Source organism: Halictus rubicundus, chromosome 4 (genome assembly GCF_050948215.1).
Source record: "Halictus rubicundus isolate RS-2024b chromosome 4, iyHalRubi1_principal, whole genome shotgun sequence".
In the NCBI taxonomy this organism is placed as follows: domain Eukaryota; kingdom Metazoa; phylum Arthropoda; class Insecta; order Hymenoptera; family Halictidae; genus Halictus; species Halictus rubicundus.
Genome location: NC_135152.1, coordinates 20,705,061 through 20,719,520, shown reverse-complemented (window position 1 = coordinate 20,719,520; position 14,460 = coordinate 20,705,061). Strand labels below are relative to the sequence as shown.

At 42.8% G+C, this 14,460-nt stretch overlaps 2 protein-coding genes across 18 annotated transcripts in view; one reads left to right on the top strand and one right to left on the bottom strand.

Annotated features, from left to right (window-relative positions):
- LOC143353803 (uncharacterized) overlaps positions 1 to 14,460 on the top strand; it is a 59,998-nt gene that overhangs the window by 22,923 nt on the left and 22,615 nt on the right. The gene's annotated exons all lie outside the window — the stretch shown is intronic.
- Dlg1 (MAGUK family member discs large 1) overlaps positions 1 to 14,460 on the bottom strand; it is a 797,939-nt gene that overhangs the window by 762,703 nt on the left and 20,776 nt on the right. For 16 of the 17 annotated variants that reach the window (XM_076787382.1, XM_076787375.1, XM_076787389.1 and 13 more), the window contains exon 2: positions 5,241 to 5,321. The exons of the other annotated variant lie outside the window; for it this stretch is intronic. In XM_076787382.1, coding sequence (XP_076643497.1) covers positions 5,241 to 5,321 — 81 coding nt within the window. The remainder of the gene's footprint in view (positions 1 to 5,240; positions 5,322 to 14,460) is intronic. 17 annotated transcript variants of the gene reach the window in all.

Sequence of the window (14,460 nt, the reverse complement as noted above, 5' to 3'; positions counted from 1 at the left end):
AAGAACGTGGTATCAGTTAATTGTCCGTTAACGTTCCGTTAACAGGGAGCAAATGTTTTGCAGGCTCCGAACACTTAACTGCAATTACGCGAAAAGCACATAAGACAGCGACGGCGGTTGTTATTTAATGACGGCGGACTGTTTAAGTCGCAGCATTGTAATAAAGTTGGAAACTTAGTCGCTAGGTATGGCTGTCGTGATTCCGCCGCCGCGACGACTATAACGATGTAAGAAACTTTAACTGGACTTCTTGGAGAGTTCCTCTGTCCGAGGTGCTTCCTGGTAATCTACGTCATTTTGTAGCTAATACAGGACACTCTGTCATACATGCCTCCGACAGTGCATTCGAGAAATTATTGTCCACAAAATTTCCTTGAGGATCGTTTCTCGCCAATGCCCAAGTTGCTATAGGTACAAGATGGAAATTTCTTAGCTTCGTGATTTTTCAAACTCGAAGATGAATCCCAAGAATTGTAAAATTCAATTTTACTCTTTCCGTTTTTATTTCATATTTTCTCTTTCCATTTTTAGGTAGTGCTTTATCCTACGGGCATAATTAATTTCCACGTTCAGTTCTCATGTTAATATATAATATTAATATTTTAGCGTGTTCTTCCAGTAAAGAAATGAAATTAGAATATGACCTTTAAATTAGAGTATGATAGAATTCGATGCGACATCGAAATTAAAAATTTGGTGCTAATTTCGATAATCCCGTATAAATAAAATTCAATAAATACCGGATCATTGCAAAATAAATAGAAGACCTGGGAACCACCTGGCGTCCCCTCCTCAGCACCTTCTTACACGAGGCTGAAGAAAGTTTGAAGAGCACTCGGAGGACCAGCGGAAGACGCGTCTGACTAAATTGAAAAATTATTTTTTCATGAAACATTGACGCTGTCTATTTGTTCGTAGCAAATCTGTATACCGAAAACCGTAATCCGGGTGTGGTTCTTGGTTCCAGCCGGTTGGTAATCATGATTCCTGGTTAAACTATTCTCTGCAGGCCAGGGGCTGCATAGTTATCCCGGTCCCTCGACTCGACTAAATAATTGTCTCATTAGTCCGTGTACACAACGACGGGGGACGGTTACGGGAGTGTTCCATCCCTCTCTCTCTCTCTCTCTCTCTCTTGTCATCAGTTAGCACGTTGGTCCCCGACGATCGTTCGTTCGCATCGTCTTCAGCATCCTCGAGTCCCGAGCCGCGAACCCGAAATATCGCGATTAATGATACTTCGATTCGAACCGGAGACGTGGAGTTCGGCCAAACGAACGGAAACCATTTTTGGCAGAATTATTGGAGCCCATCCAAATTAACTATTTTACCATGCCGGTTGGCCCTGTCCCGAGACTCTACAACTGTTACGCGACTTTCGAAATTCGCGTCACCAAACAGGGTACTCTGATTTTGTAAGAATCTCTGGGAATGATATGTGGCAGTTAACGCGTTACGCGATACAAATTATTCTACTGTGAGAAATGGTATGCGTGTGCAAGTACGAACATGAGAGCGAACGTGCGATATGAATTTATTGATTCATGGAAGAAGTTGTATAATTCGATTATTCGTATAATTGCGGATATATTATCACCAACCAGTATTACACCAAACAGGATACTCTGATTTTGTAAGAATTTCTGGGAATGATATGTTCCCGCGTTAAGTTAACGCGTTACGCGATACAAATTATTATACTGTGGGTATACCAGAATATACCATAATATACCAGAATATACCAGAATATACCAGAATATACCATAATATACCATAATATACGAGGATTTACTAGAACATACCATAATATACCATAATATGCCAGAATATACTAGAATATACCATAATACGCCAGAATATACCATAATATACCATAATATACCAGAATATACCATAATATACGAGGATTTACTAGAATATACCATAATATACCATAATATGCCAGAATATACTAGAATATACCATAATATACCATAATATACGAGGATTTACTAGAATATACCATAATATACCATAATATGCCAGAATATACTAGAATATACCATAATACGCCAGAATATACCATAATATACCATAATATACCAGAATATACCATAATATACGAGGATTTACTAGAATATACCATAATATACCATAATATGCCAGAATATACTAGAATATACCATGATATTCCATAATACGCCAGAATATACTAGAATATACCAGAATATACCAGAATGTACCAGAATATACGACAATATACCAGAATATACCATAATATACAGGAATATACTACAATATATTAGAATATACCATAATATACCATAATATACCATAATATACCTGAATATACGAGAATATACTAGAATATACCATAATAATAATACTGTGAGAAATGGTATGCGTGCGCAAGTATGAACATGAGAGCGAACGTGCGATATGAATTTGTTGATTTATGGAAGAAGTTGTATAATTCGATTATTCGTGTAATTGCGGATATATTATCACCAACCAGTCTTACAATGTCGATGCGTGTTTGGAGCGTCAGGGGAGTATGTTTTAATCTGAAGCCGAATGAGATTGCGAGGCAAGGGGCTAAGCCAAAAACAAACATAACGATCTGCGCAAAGAGTCAAGCTATGAAGACCCACGTGGCGTTCCTGTTCGTGGAGTGGACAGAGGCATTAATTGCCGGAGCATTTAGAACCCCGAGGGTGGAAGAACGTGCAGGCCGCCCCCGCGAAGAAGGAGCGCGCGGTCTCGTTGACGACGCTCATAACAGACGGAGCGGATGAATATTCATGGAGACGGGACCCGTGTATCAGGGGTACACCAATCGCGGGTACGGTACAAGCGTTTCGCGTCTGCACGCGTGTATTTAAGTTAACGAGCCGGTGCACCCTGCAATTCCTACGCCTCCGACTCCGACCCTCGCAAATTAACTGCATCGAATCGGACGCAAGAGTTTGCGGTGCAACGTTTACCCCTCGAAAGCGTATATTCAGTTAGGGGGCCGGGAAAAAAGCTAGCCTGAAGCAATGGTCACCTGGAATCGTCGTTCTCGACTTTGGTCCTCCGGGAAATCAGCCGCGACTCCGTGATTGATAAATATCTTCAACTACAAAACTTATTACGAGGTCCCCTCGAAGATAATCCTTCTCGCAAAACTGACCGGCAAAAAAGGGTCCGAACGTTTCTCTAAATATTGATTTAACCCTATGCACTCGAAGCTGTTTTAAAAACATTCCTTCTGACCTAGAATATTTCCATTATGCGTCATTTCTTTCCTAGACATCCATTACTCGTCCTTACAACACTGACATTTTTATGAATTTCTTAGATACCAATATAGAGTAAAAATTGTTTCACAAGAATTGTTTGTGGTGCCGAGAACTTCGAAGTTGTCGCAGTTCGACGTGAATTTAACGGAAACAACAGAACCAAAGTGGCAAAAAATCTTGACGGACATTTACGCAGATCCACGAGCATACGGTTTCTATGGCACTCGCTCGGTGTTATCACTGTGACGTAGCTCTCCGAGTGAAAGCCTTTGGAAGTGTATTCCGACGTTTCCCCGGCATGTCGGAGAGCTTCATTAAGGATCTAATCAAGTGTATCATGAAACTGCACTCCTGTGGAATAGATTATACAGACGGCATGGCTTTTCCTCGGAAATCTCAAAACGGTATCAACAACGGACACGACAGTAGCAAATGTTGCAGTTCTGCTCGCTAACGATGATCCAGCCCAAAGCTCACTGACCGTCATCTTCAAGAACTGCATCTCGTAAAGAATCGAACACGAGAGCTAATTTTTCTTTATTTCATGAATCACGCGTCCCGCAATTGCTTACCAACTCTGGGGACCCATGAGTAATCGATTATTTTGAAATCTAAAACAAACTTTCTAGTAAATTCAGGTTCTTATATCTGCTTTACCGAAAAATGTAAAAGAACAGTACAGAGCCAAAGGCAAAACAAATTCTTTGCAAATAATTGATTACTTATGGGTACCCCTAATAATTTAAGCTCTGAAGCAAAGCCATCATTGTCAAGGAGTGTATCTGGCAGCAGATCGAAGGTACAATTCGGAAAAAATAGGGACCCGGATGATCCCGAGGTAACAGCGTCGTTACCAACGAAGCTTCTATTCGCTGTGGAAGCGCAAAGCCGCAGAACTGCAGTCAAATTTAACAGCGCCGTTTCTCATACGGCGTTATCGTTCGAATCGTTGTAGCAGATTACAACCACGAGTAACCGGTGCGCGCACGTACAGGGAGATCGACGCGAGTGTGCGTCGACTGCAATGGCGTGGAGTGCGGCTTGACCGGTAACCAACGTCTCCGTGACAGTTTTCTTGACTCGTAAAGCGCAGCCGAGGGGCAAACAACGCGGTACGCTTCCAAGAATTACTCTTTTTGAACTTCACCGTCGACGAGGTCGGTCTCGTATCTGCATGATTTCCAACGGCGACGCAACCAAATTATTTCTCGGACCGCCACCGCGTCTTTGCAGACAGGAATATTGTGCGCATTCGCGCGAACGGGATCTATGCGCATTGTTCGCCACGTAAAACCATAGTGCGATCGTAAAATAGTTTCGAATGTGCACGCAACGCGAGTAATTTCGCGGCTATGTCGTGTTCCAAATAGCTTTTTTCAAGGATGCACATAATCTTTTATGGCGAGCTTAGCGTTTCTCGATTCCTTGAAAATTCGCGGATGCGGTTAAAATGTAAATAAAAATGTACAAGTAGAGTTCGATTACAAATGGTTTTGCAAATTTGCGGCAAAAAATAATGGAGTTAAATGAAAATGCAATTCTATGGTGCTGGAGTTAGGTAACGCAGAGGATATACAGGGATTTCTCTATATATGTCGCCAAGGCCTGGGTGATAAACGTCGCGGAATTATCCCCACTACCGCAAGACCCGTGTTGTTGACAAATATCGAGAATTCACTGTACAAAGAATAAAAAGAAAAATAAAACAAAATAAATTGAATGGACTTCAATTTTTGCGATTCTATTTATTTTTCTGGTACAAATAGAATGAATCTTGTACTTTTATTTCGTTGCTTTTGTATTTGGAGAAGAAGAAATTGTCTTGCTGCGTTCACCTTCTTTCAGTTGAGAAATGAATTGAAATATTTTCGAACGCGGCTCATATATCGGTTTACCTGTAGTTATTGAATATTCTCCGAGCTGTCTGTCGGATTTTTTCCTGTCGCGTTTCTTTGGAAACGATTTTTTCTGCTTGCCTACCTGTGTGCTTTCGTGCGGGAAGACGTGCAACATCTGTGATGATTTCGACGTTGTTGTACCCCGGTAACTGGCCACACTCACCTGCAATCAAAAGGGAACGGCGTTATTGTACTTCGAAATTGAAAATTTTCGTACATTGTCACCTCGTTCATCCGAACGTAAAGATATACACATCCTTATCACTTCCCAAACTATCTTTGCACTCAAACAGATTTTTCGGCGCGTCGAAAATATTAACCCTTTGCACTCGAGTGGTGACTCTGATGCACCACTAGAAATTACTGTGGCATTATTTCAAAGAAATTACAAAAAATATTACAAAATATTTGTTACATTACAAAATTTCTATTTAATAGATTACTAAACATTTAATTATTATATGTGGTAATCGGATTAGTTTCGTATGAATAAAATGAAAATATTCCAAGACGGAAGAGAAATTTAGTTTTAGAATGAAAATAGCGCCGAGTGCAAAGGGTTAAACTACCACTACAAAACAAGCAGTGCGCTTGCAAAATAGTTGCACAAGAAAGGCAACAAAAGTCTGACTTTTTGATTATCGTCTATTCCAACAGTCTAGTCACTGTTTATGGATTAACAATTCGACTGCCGCGTTGGTCATGTATGCCTGACACTATTTTTTGAATTAAATATGAAAATTAATTTTTATCATAATGTGGTGAGTAAAAATTATCTTTGCTAATTTCATTACATTCTTTTGTTATCAGATAAGTCGTTATGGCTTTCTGTGCCAGTCAATGTGTTAAATAAGATACAATAGTGGCTTGGTTGTGAATATTTAAGGGTGACAAAAATAAAGTTTGAATTTCTAAATGAATTCTCAACCTGGGAGTACAGTTTTCATGCTTTGGTTATTCGATTTGAGGAGTGCGACGAAAGTTATATTTCCCGCCGATTTCGGTATTAAAAAATGGAGCTCAATCGGAATTTCTCGGTGGAAGGGCATAAAATGTTTATACGGGAGCAGATTTTTACGAGGCGATGCACGGATAAGTGGCTAACAAACGATATTTCCGCGGAAGCGGAGGAAATTAAGATCGCATTTTGCGAGATAAGTTATTAAGACAGCAATATCGACACAAAGGAAGCAACGATCCTCTTACAGCGTGGAATAACTTTATCCCTGACCTATTTTCATCGTTTATGAGGTTGCACGAAGTGAATCCATCGAAGGATGGCGTCAAAGGAGAACGACGTTATATCCGGGTGAGAGGTAATGAGATCTTTCTTCCCGATTGTTCCGGAAATGGACGACCGGGGGTGGGAAAGCAAAGGGGGTGGGTAGCAACGGAGAGAGAGAGAGAGATCACAGGCGGCCGCCTCCCTTCACCTTCGAATATACTTGGCTCGATTTGTTTGAAAAATCGCGGCATCCCTTTGCCTTAAAATAAATAACAACGCCTCCATTAGCAACGACGTTTCTCCCGGGCTCGCTCGAAATAAACGCAGAAAAAGCGGATGTCTTTTCTGCCCGCAGAACAAATATCAATTTTTCGCATGCCCTGGAAATTCTAAAAGTTTTGTTACGCGATTTCCAGTAAGCATGATTCACGACGTGTGTAGTGAATCATGTGTGATCGAGTTCATCGAACGGTCAACGGTTGAACTCTTCGGGGACAATCGGGATTAGGAGTTCACCCGGTCGATGTTGACGAGTTGTATCGTGAAAATAGATGCTCGAAGAAAATGTCGAGACGTGAAGTCTCCGCGAGGGGATTCGAAAGTGGGAAGCGTCGAAGAAAAAGCATCACTCTTGATCTACATCGCTACGGAACTGTACAATACGAATTTATGGAGCCACGACGTTGCCTACACAGCGGAGGGCGAAGTAATTAGGTCTCTGGTCGTACAATTTCCTCGAAAATAGAAGGCAGCGCCGAGGCGGAAGAAAATCGACAGCGAAATGCCACAGGGAAGCCCGTCAAATAGTTTTACGTCCGCGGCACGAGCATCGCGGCCGTCGGACTTGTTCGTATTATTCAAATCATGAACACACGTCGACCAAAAAACATATTACTTACAGTCGGTGATCGGATTGTTCACAGGTTGCTGCACGCGGGCTGTCCGATTTTTGATAGTGGCATTAACCAGTTAACTGTGAAGTTTCATTCTAAAAATCCCTCGCGGCGCGGAATTAAAATCAAGCGATGACGAATATATAATTTTACGGAAAAAGGAAAGCAAACTGAGAAAGAATTACAATTTTAGTCGATAAGAAATGAACAATTAACGTTAACCGCACCGCAATAGAATTTTGGATGACGTGTAAACACGTCGAACGCGTTAACACTTTGACTGCCAAACTAGAAACCTCAAAAATTCCATAAAATCAAAGTAAGTTGTTTAATGAAATAAAGAATGAAAAAAATTAAATGTTTGATATTGAGCAATCCTCCAACTCTGTTGCATTTTACCCTCAAAAATTCCATAAAATCAAAGTAAGTTATTTAATCAAATAAAGAATTAAAAAAAATTAGATGTTTGATATCGAGTAATCCTCCAACTCTGTTGCATTGTACAAATCCTAATCTAATTTGGCACAATGAATATATTAACGTAAAAATTCATTCTAAAACCTGGATAAATAATTTCGTCACCCACGTATGGGTGACATGGCAGTCAACGTGTTAACTGGTTAAACTAACACAACTAAATAAATCTGATTGGCCGAAGACCATTGTAATATTCACCTCCGTCATTCACGGTACATCGATAATGCCACATGTAACAGCGATTGTAGCTTTGCTAGAGTATGCACGCAGGAATGCAACTGAATTCGTGATGCTAAAGCAAGTGCCGCAAAGCGATGAATAAAGCGATGAATAAATCAATTTCGCGCGACTTTTATGGACCACGGTGAGGCGGTGAACGTGTTAATATGAAACGTATGTCGTCCCTGTATTCACTGAAGGGATTTAGCGAGAAAAGGATATCCTCTCCCGGTTCGAGGGCTCCCGCGGAACACGTGTAGCATTCAGAACGGGAAACGCCGGCGGGAAAAACTTGCTCCCGAAGTTTACACTCGGGGATTCGGAAATTATTCCGGCGTGCGGCAGCCGCGCGTCGCGCTTCAACATTTGCAGAAAGATCACGTAGAAAAACGATCAGAGAATTGGCCCGGATCGACCGTCGTCGAAGAAAGCCGAATAGATGTTCGCTATGGAATTTATTCGCCCCGCCCCATCACCCTGGGAGGGGGGAGTTCGTTAAACGACACTTTTCCACGCGTCGAGAGGAATTTCTTGCTCCGCTTAGCGGCGTCGTTAATTCCGGCCTGCGCCGGACCGGAAAATATAAAATAACCCGCGACAATATTCGCGGGCAAGAATTCGCCCGAAATCCCACGGCTGGCCCGGCAGTTATCACCGGAACGAATTTCAGTTGGCCAAACTCGATTCCGAGTCACCAGCAGTTCCACAACAAATTCCATTTAGGAGGAAGCGATAAATACACGGCTGCTCGGGAAGAAGAGCTATGCCGCGTGCATAGCGTCCCGTCTTGTTAATCGTAAACCTGCCTGCCAGGACGCAGGAATTATTATTTCTCTAATCCGTTTGGCCGGTGCCCTAACACCCCGCTGGGTATTGGTGACCGCTGTTTATTTACAAAATATATATATTATTTCTCATTTCCATCCATCCATCCATTTCCTTCCTTCCTTTCCTTTCCTTTCCTTTTCCATTTCCATTTTTCCTTTTTCTCATTTCTAATATTTTAGAAAGCTTTCTAATATTTTTCTTTTAATTTTTAATATTTATTCCGCTACAGTGTGAAACGTTTTGTACAAAGTGTAACTTAAAGAGCCATTTCGCTAGTCTTTACATACCGAAAAACATGCAGTCCGTTTACACTACTTGGCAGCGACAAAATCTGCGTTTCTCTGCATTTCCTCGAAATTCTAACCTCCATTCTTCAGCGGGAAATTTATGCCAATAGTGAAATTGTGTACAGAAAGCGAAAGTGTAACATTTGAAAAACATATTCTCAAAGTTTTGTAGAAGAATTTGCAAAAACAACGAAGTTATCCACCTACATATCGGTCTTTTCTTGATCCTTTCTGAAATCAATTTAGTAGCTATAAAAAACAACATTAATTAACATTATGAACATAGGATTGTCATGTTCGCCTGCCAAGAAATTCGCATATAAAATTTAACATTTAGTCGTTGGCTGTACTTTTTAATGGGAGCACAAATATACTCACGAACGGTAGTACACTCGTGACTATAACAAGTAGAAACGTCGAGTAATGGTCAGACACGCTGACCGAGACTCGAGCTAAATCTTTTCGAATACGTCTGCCAAGCAATTTTATCCTGAATTATCTTAGGTTTTCATTTGATTTTTCTTTTGTTTCCGAGGTTCTTTGACCTGACGAAGTTTTCCGTATAGACGCTGTAGCAGAAGAAGTGCTTGAAGAGAGCAGCAATAAAATTTTGTTTCCACCTTCTTCTATCAGCGGTAGCACAAGGAGTTTTAAGCAGTGCTCACACTCGATTCATTCCGATCATTACCCAGCGTATAAACGAAGGGTTTAACGTGTTCTGGTTAAACGCCCGTTCAAAGTGCAGGGGCGTAAGAGCGGTTTCCGTTACGCGTGCTGAGTGCCACAGGAACGGACGTTTATTGCGCTATATTTTTATCGGATTTACGATGCTCATTGTGGGCATACTTAATGAGCATCCCCCGCCACGGGTCTTACGACGGTACGCGTTATCGCTTAAGAGATTGTTCTGTTTTTCCTTTCAGCGAAATGGACTCTCAAACACTTCTGCGGTCGTCTGCTTTGCATAAATGCGGATCGCACCTTTTTCTCTTTCACTGCCCTAAATCGTTTTCACGCGGCATGGAGACTGCGATAATTCTATCACGGATTCGTACACGGTATACTATCGGCATTGCATTCAGAAGAATTGCCATAAGCGTACGGCTTGCTTCCGGATGGCGAGATTTAGTCTGCAAATAGAGGAGACTATAAACGACATTTCTCGCCTAAACAGACTTCTATCAGGCCTAAAAATTATTCCAAAAACTTTCTTGAACGAAACAGATATCGAACAGCTCCGTAATAAGATCATTGTCGCATAGTCCCCCGGGATTCCTGCACCAAACCAGCAAATCGATGCTAAAGCCCCGAGTATCGCTGTTGCCAGCTTACAGGACAATCGAGCGACGTCTCGAATTTTTATTGCGCTTTTAAGGTTCTCGTTCGACTCGCTCCAGTAATTCCCCGGGTCGGCGTCGCCTTTTCGAAAAAAGGGGCTCTCGACGCTGCCAGGGCAATCCAAACAATCCGAAGTTACGTCTGTTTGTCGACGAGGAGAACCCGAGAAGGGACGAGGAGAGGGGCGGGGCGCGCGCGCGCGGTGTAAACGAGCGGCTCGCGTCGCTCGTTCGCCGGCGACAAAAATTTAATTAGAGAGATGCGATTCACTTTAGAGCGGCACGGCGCGGCGCGCGCGGCTTTTCTTTCGCCGGATAATGAAGTAACGCCGGCAGCCAGCCACTTGTGGTTGCCGTCTAAGAAGGGCGGAGACGGGGAAAGGGTTGCGAAAAGGAGGGCATAAGGTTGGCCCTGGATAAACCCCCGCGCCCTAACGTTTCTCTATTTTTCCATCGCTTCGGACGCTTTTTCACGGGCCGCTGAATCGATCTGCCTCTTCCCTGTTACTCTCCTTATTCTTTCGGCTCCCCGGCACTCTTCGCGCCTTAGGCGTAGGCACCAGGTTACGAATGAAAGAGGCTGCTCAAATATTTCGTACGAATCCCACGATACAGCTTCATCAATAATTAATACAGTACGTACCCCGCCATAACATTTCTCAATTTTCCCATCGCTTCGGAGCGACCGACGGACGCTTTTTCACGAGCCGCTGCATCGACCTACCTCTTCCTTCAAATATTAGGGGTACCCATAAGTAATCAATTATTTCCAAAGAATTTGTTTTGCCTTTAGTTCTGTACTGTTCTTTTAGCGACTTGCGAGCGTTATTCAGAAGATCAGCAACTCGGTAAAAACAATCTTATTGTCATAAAACGAAAACATTTGTAAGCTGTCTAGTTTACGCGCTAGCTATATAAAATCCCTATTTGTAAAATCACATTTAAAATATCTGATTCAGCACTTGGTATTGAATGAATCAATTATTTTGTTGTTTTTTTGAAAATAAGAATATAAGTTATTTAAACAATCCTCAATTTCCCGAACCGTAGCCGGTGAATGCAGGTAGGTTCGAAACTGCGTGCTATCCCTTAAGAAATCATAATCCGTCCCATCTGGGACGTAACACTGCAAATCAAACAGCAATATCAACCCCTAAACCTAGCTCATCACTTAGAAAGGTGTCACTGTGCATTTGGTGGGACTGTCGTGGCATAATTCACTTTGAGTTGTTGAAACCTGGAGATACAGTTACTGCTGAGTTGTATTGTCTATCAGAACTATTGAAAAAGAGGGCATCTTCAGTCCACAGAAAAGGTGTAATACTGTAAATTGACAATGCCCGACCCCGTACGGCAAAACTCACTCAGGAAAAAATCAAAGAATTGCAATGGGAAGTTTTATCGCACCCCCGGTACTCGCCGGATATTGCTCCCTCTGATCTTTTCAGATCTCTGGAGCATTATTTAAGAAATAAAACATTCTGTAGAAGATGCAAGGAGGCACCTTGAGTAATATTTTGCTTCACGACCCCTGGATTTCTATAAGAGGGGGATTGAACATTTGCAGGAAAGATGACAAACTGTCCTTGATAATGATGGAGATTATATAATAAATTAACCCTTTGCATTCCGATGTCCCCTCTAAGGGGACATTATGAGTCTATAATCGATGGCTCGGAGTGCACACGGTTAAGAAATAAAAACCTGAATTTACTACAAAGTTTGTTTCAGGTTTCAAAATAATCGATTACTTATGGGCCCCCCTAATATTTCATATGAATCCCACGATACATCTTCATCAATAATTAATACAATACGTACCACCTCGCCCTAACATTTCTCTATTTTCCCATCGCTTCTGAGCGACCGATGGACGGTTTTTCACGGGCCGCTGCATCGACCCACAATCTTCCTTGCTCCTCTTATTCCTTCGGATCCCCGGCACTCTTCGCTCCTTAGGCGTACATTTAGAATGAAAGAGGCAGCTCAAATATTTCATACGAATCCCACGATACAGCTTCATCAATAATTAATACAATACGTACCCCGCCCTAACGTTTCTCAATTTTTCCCATCGCTTCTGAGCGACCGGCGGACGCTTTTTCACGGGCCGCTGCATCGATCTACCTCTTTCTTGCTCTTCTTCTTATTCTTTCGGCTCCCCAGCCCTTTTGGCTTCCTCTCTCGCCATCTTTTTTGCATCCTCCCCCTCCTATTCTATCTGTTCGACCCCTAACCCGGGAACCCTCGGCTTCCCATCCCCCCCCCCCCCGCCTTAAATACATTTCCGCATGGAAAGCGCCACTTTCAAAGTTCGCGAGCCTTTTTTCCACGCATTTATCTTTCATCCTTGTAAATGCGGTCCGCTCGTCGCGGCTCCGCTTGTCTACGCTCGTGTACCAGCCCCGCGTCTTACATCGCTGCTCAGCCAGAATAGGAATTCAGTTTTTCCCTCGTTCGGGGGGGAGCAAAAGTTAACGTACCGACCGCCAGCAACCATAATGGAACTATTTTGAGTAACGACCAGCCGTCGCCTATCGCCTTCGCCGTGACGCGGTTCCTTTCGCTTCTCAGTTTGTTCCTTGACGCGCGATAAACGCTCGCCGACACGACGCGAGCAACCGCCTCCGAGATATCGCATACAAATTCATTGCATGGAAACGAATCGACGCGGCTCGACGTGTGTGCGTCATGCTTCGCGACATTGACAACTTTACCCACCGGCGATTTTCTGCTAGTTCATTTATTTATGTACAGACACGATTGACACTAATTGATCGAAATCGATTGAATGAATCGCCAGGGTAAGGGGCCCGATTCCAGTGGGGCTACCAATCACTGTGACAACGAATATCAAAGAGGGATATTAAATTTGTTCGCTGAAATCGGTTAATATATATGTCATATGTCGACGTTTTAATGTACATTGTGCTTTACAAATAAGTGTAATTAGTATGGGCACAGAAATTGGCACATCCACAGTAATTGGGTCCCTAGACCCACTGTTTCCATTACGTTATTGTAATAATTGAAGGAAACGAGTGCGCAAGAGTTCCATGAATTCTGCAATATCGTTTGGAATTTCGTTTCGTTCGATCGACACCGTCCCAGCGAACGGGAAAGGAACATTTCATATTAATTATTACATCGCGCGCCGCGACGCGCAATCAAACATATTGAACTCTGCTCCGTCGCGATTAAAATCGGTGCCGTTCGAGGCTCGCGGAAAAATTTTACGTACGAATTGCGAATTAAACGTTCGTTGCGTATGCAATCCTGATGAGCAACCTTTCTCCTTTTGTGTCGTCAGGTATAATTCGTTGCTTTCTCGGCCAGTATTCCCTCGACCCCACCCCCCACCCCCTCTCAGTCTATCTCTATCTCCGTTACTTTGCGTAATTGAATTCCGAATTTCGCCAGGACTCGTCCGAAAGCCTGTATAGCGAAGAAGCATTCTCGCCCAGGGAAAGTTGATCAGCGATTCCCAAGGTTTAATTAAACTCAACGGTTCGGCTATTTACGGAGACGTAAGAAGCGTGCGTTAGAATGCTAATGAAGACTGCATTACTCCGGGCACGATGGCGTTTCGGAACGAGGTGCAAAGACTTCTGCGAGTCCACGAAGGAAGGGGGACCCCGAAGGTTCAGGCAAGTACAATGAGCTAGCATTTTCTCGACGAACGGGTAACGGCAGCTCGTTGATGGGGGAAACTGTGCGTTAAACAATTGTAGCATTCTATATCTCCGCGGTTGCATCGATTGGCCCCGCGTTGTGATTATAGCGAGTTCAAGACACAGCTCTGTTACTGTTTCATTGACTGGTAACTAGTTTCTCGTCTTGTTCTACCTACACGTTCGTTGGCGGTGAAGCGAAGACGTGATTGCATGACTGTTTCATTAGCTGGAAACTAGTTTTCGTCTTGTTCACCTTATACGTTCATTTCTGGTCAAGCGAAGACACGATTCCGTAACTGTTTCATTGGCTGGAAACTAGTTTCCGTCTTGTTCCCCTTATAAGTTCATTTGCGGCCAAGCAA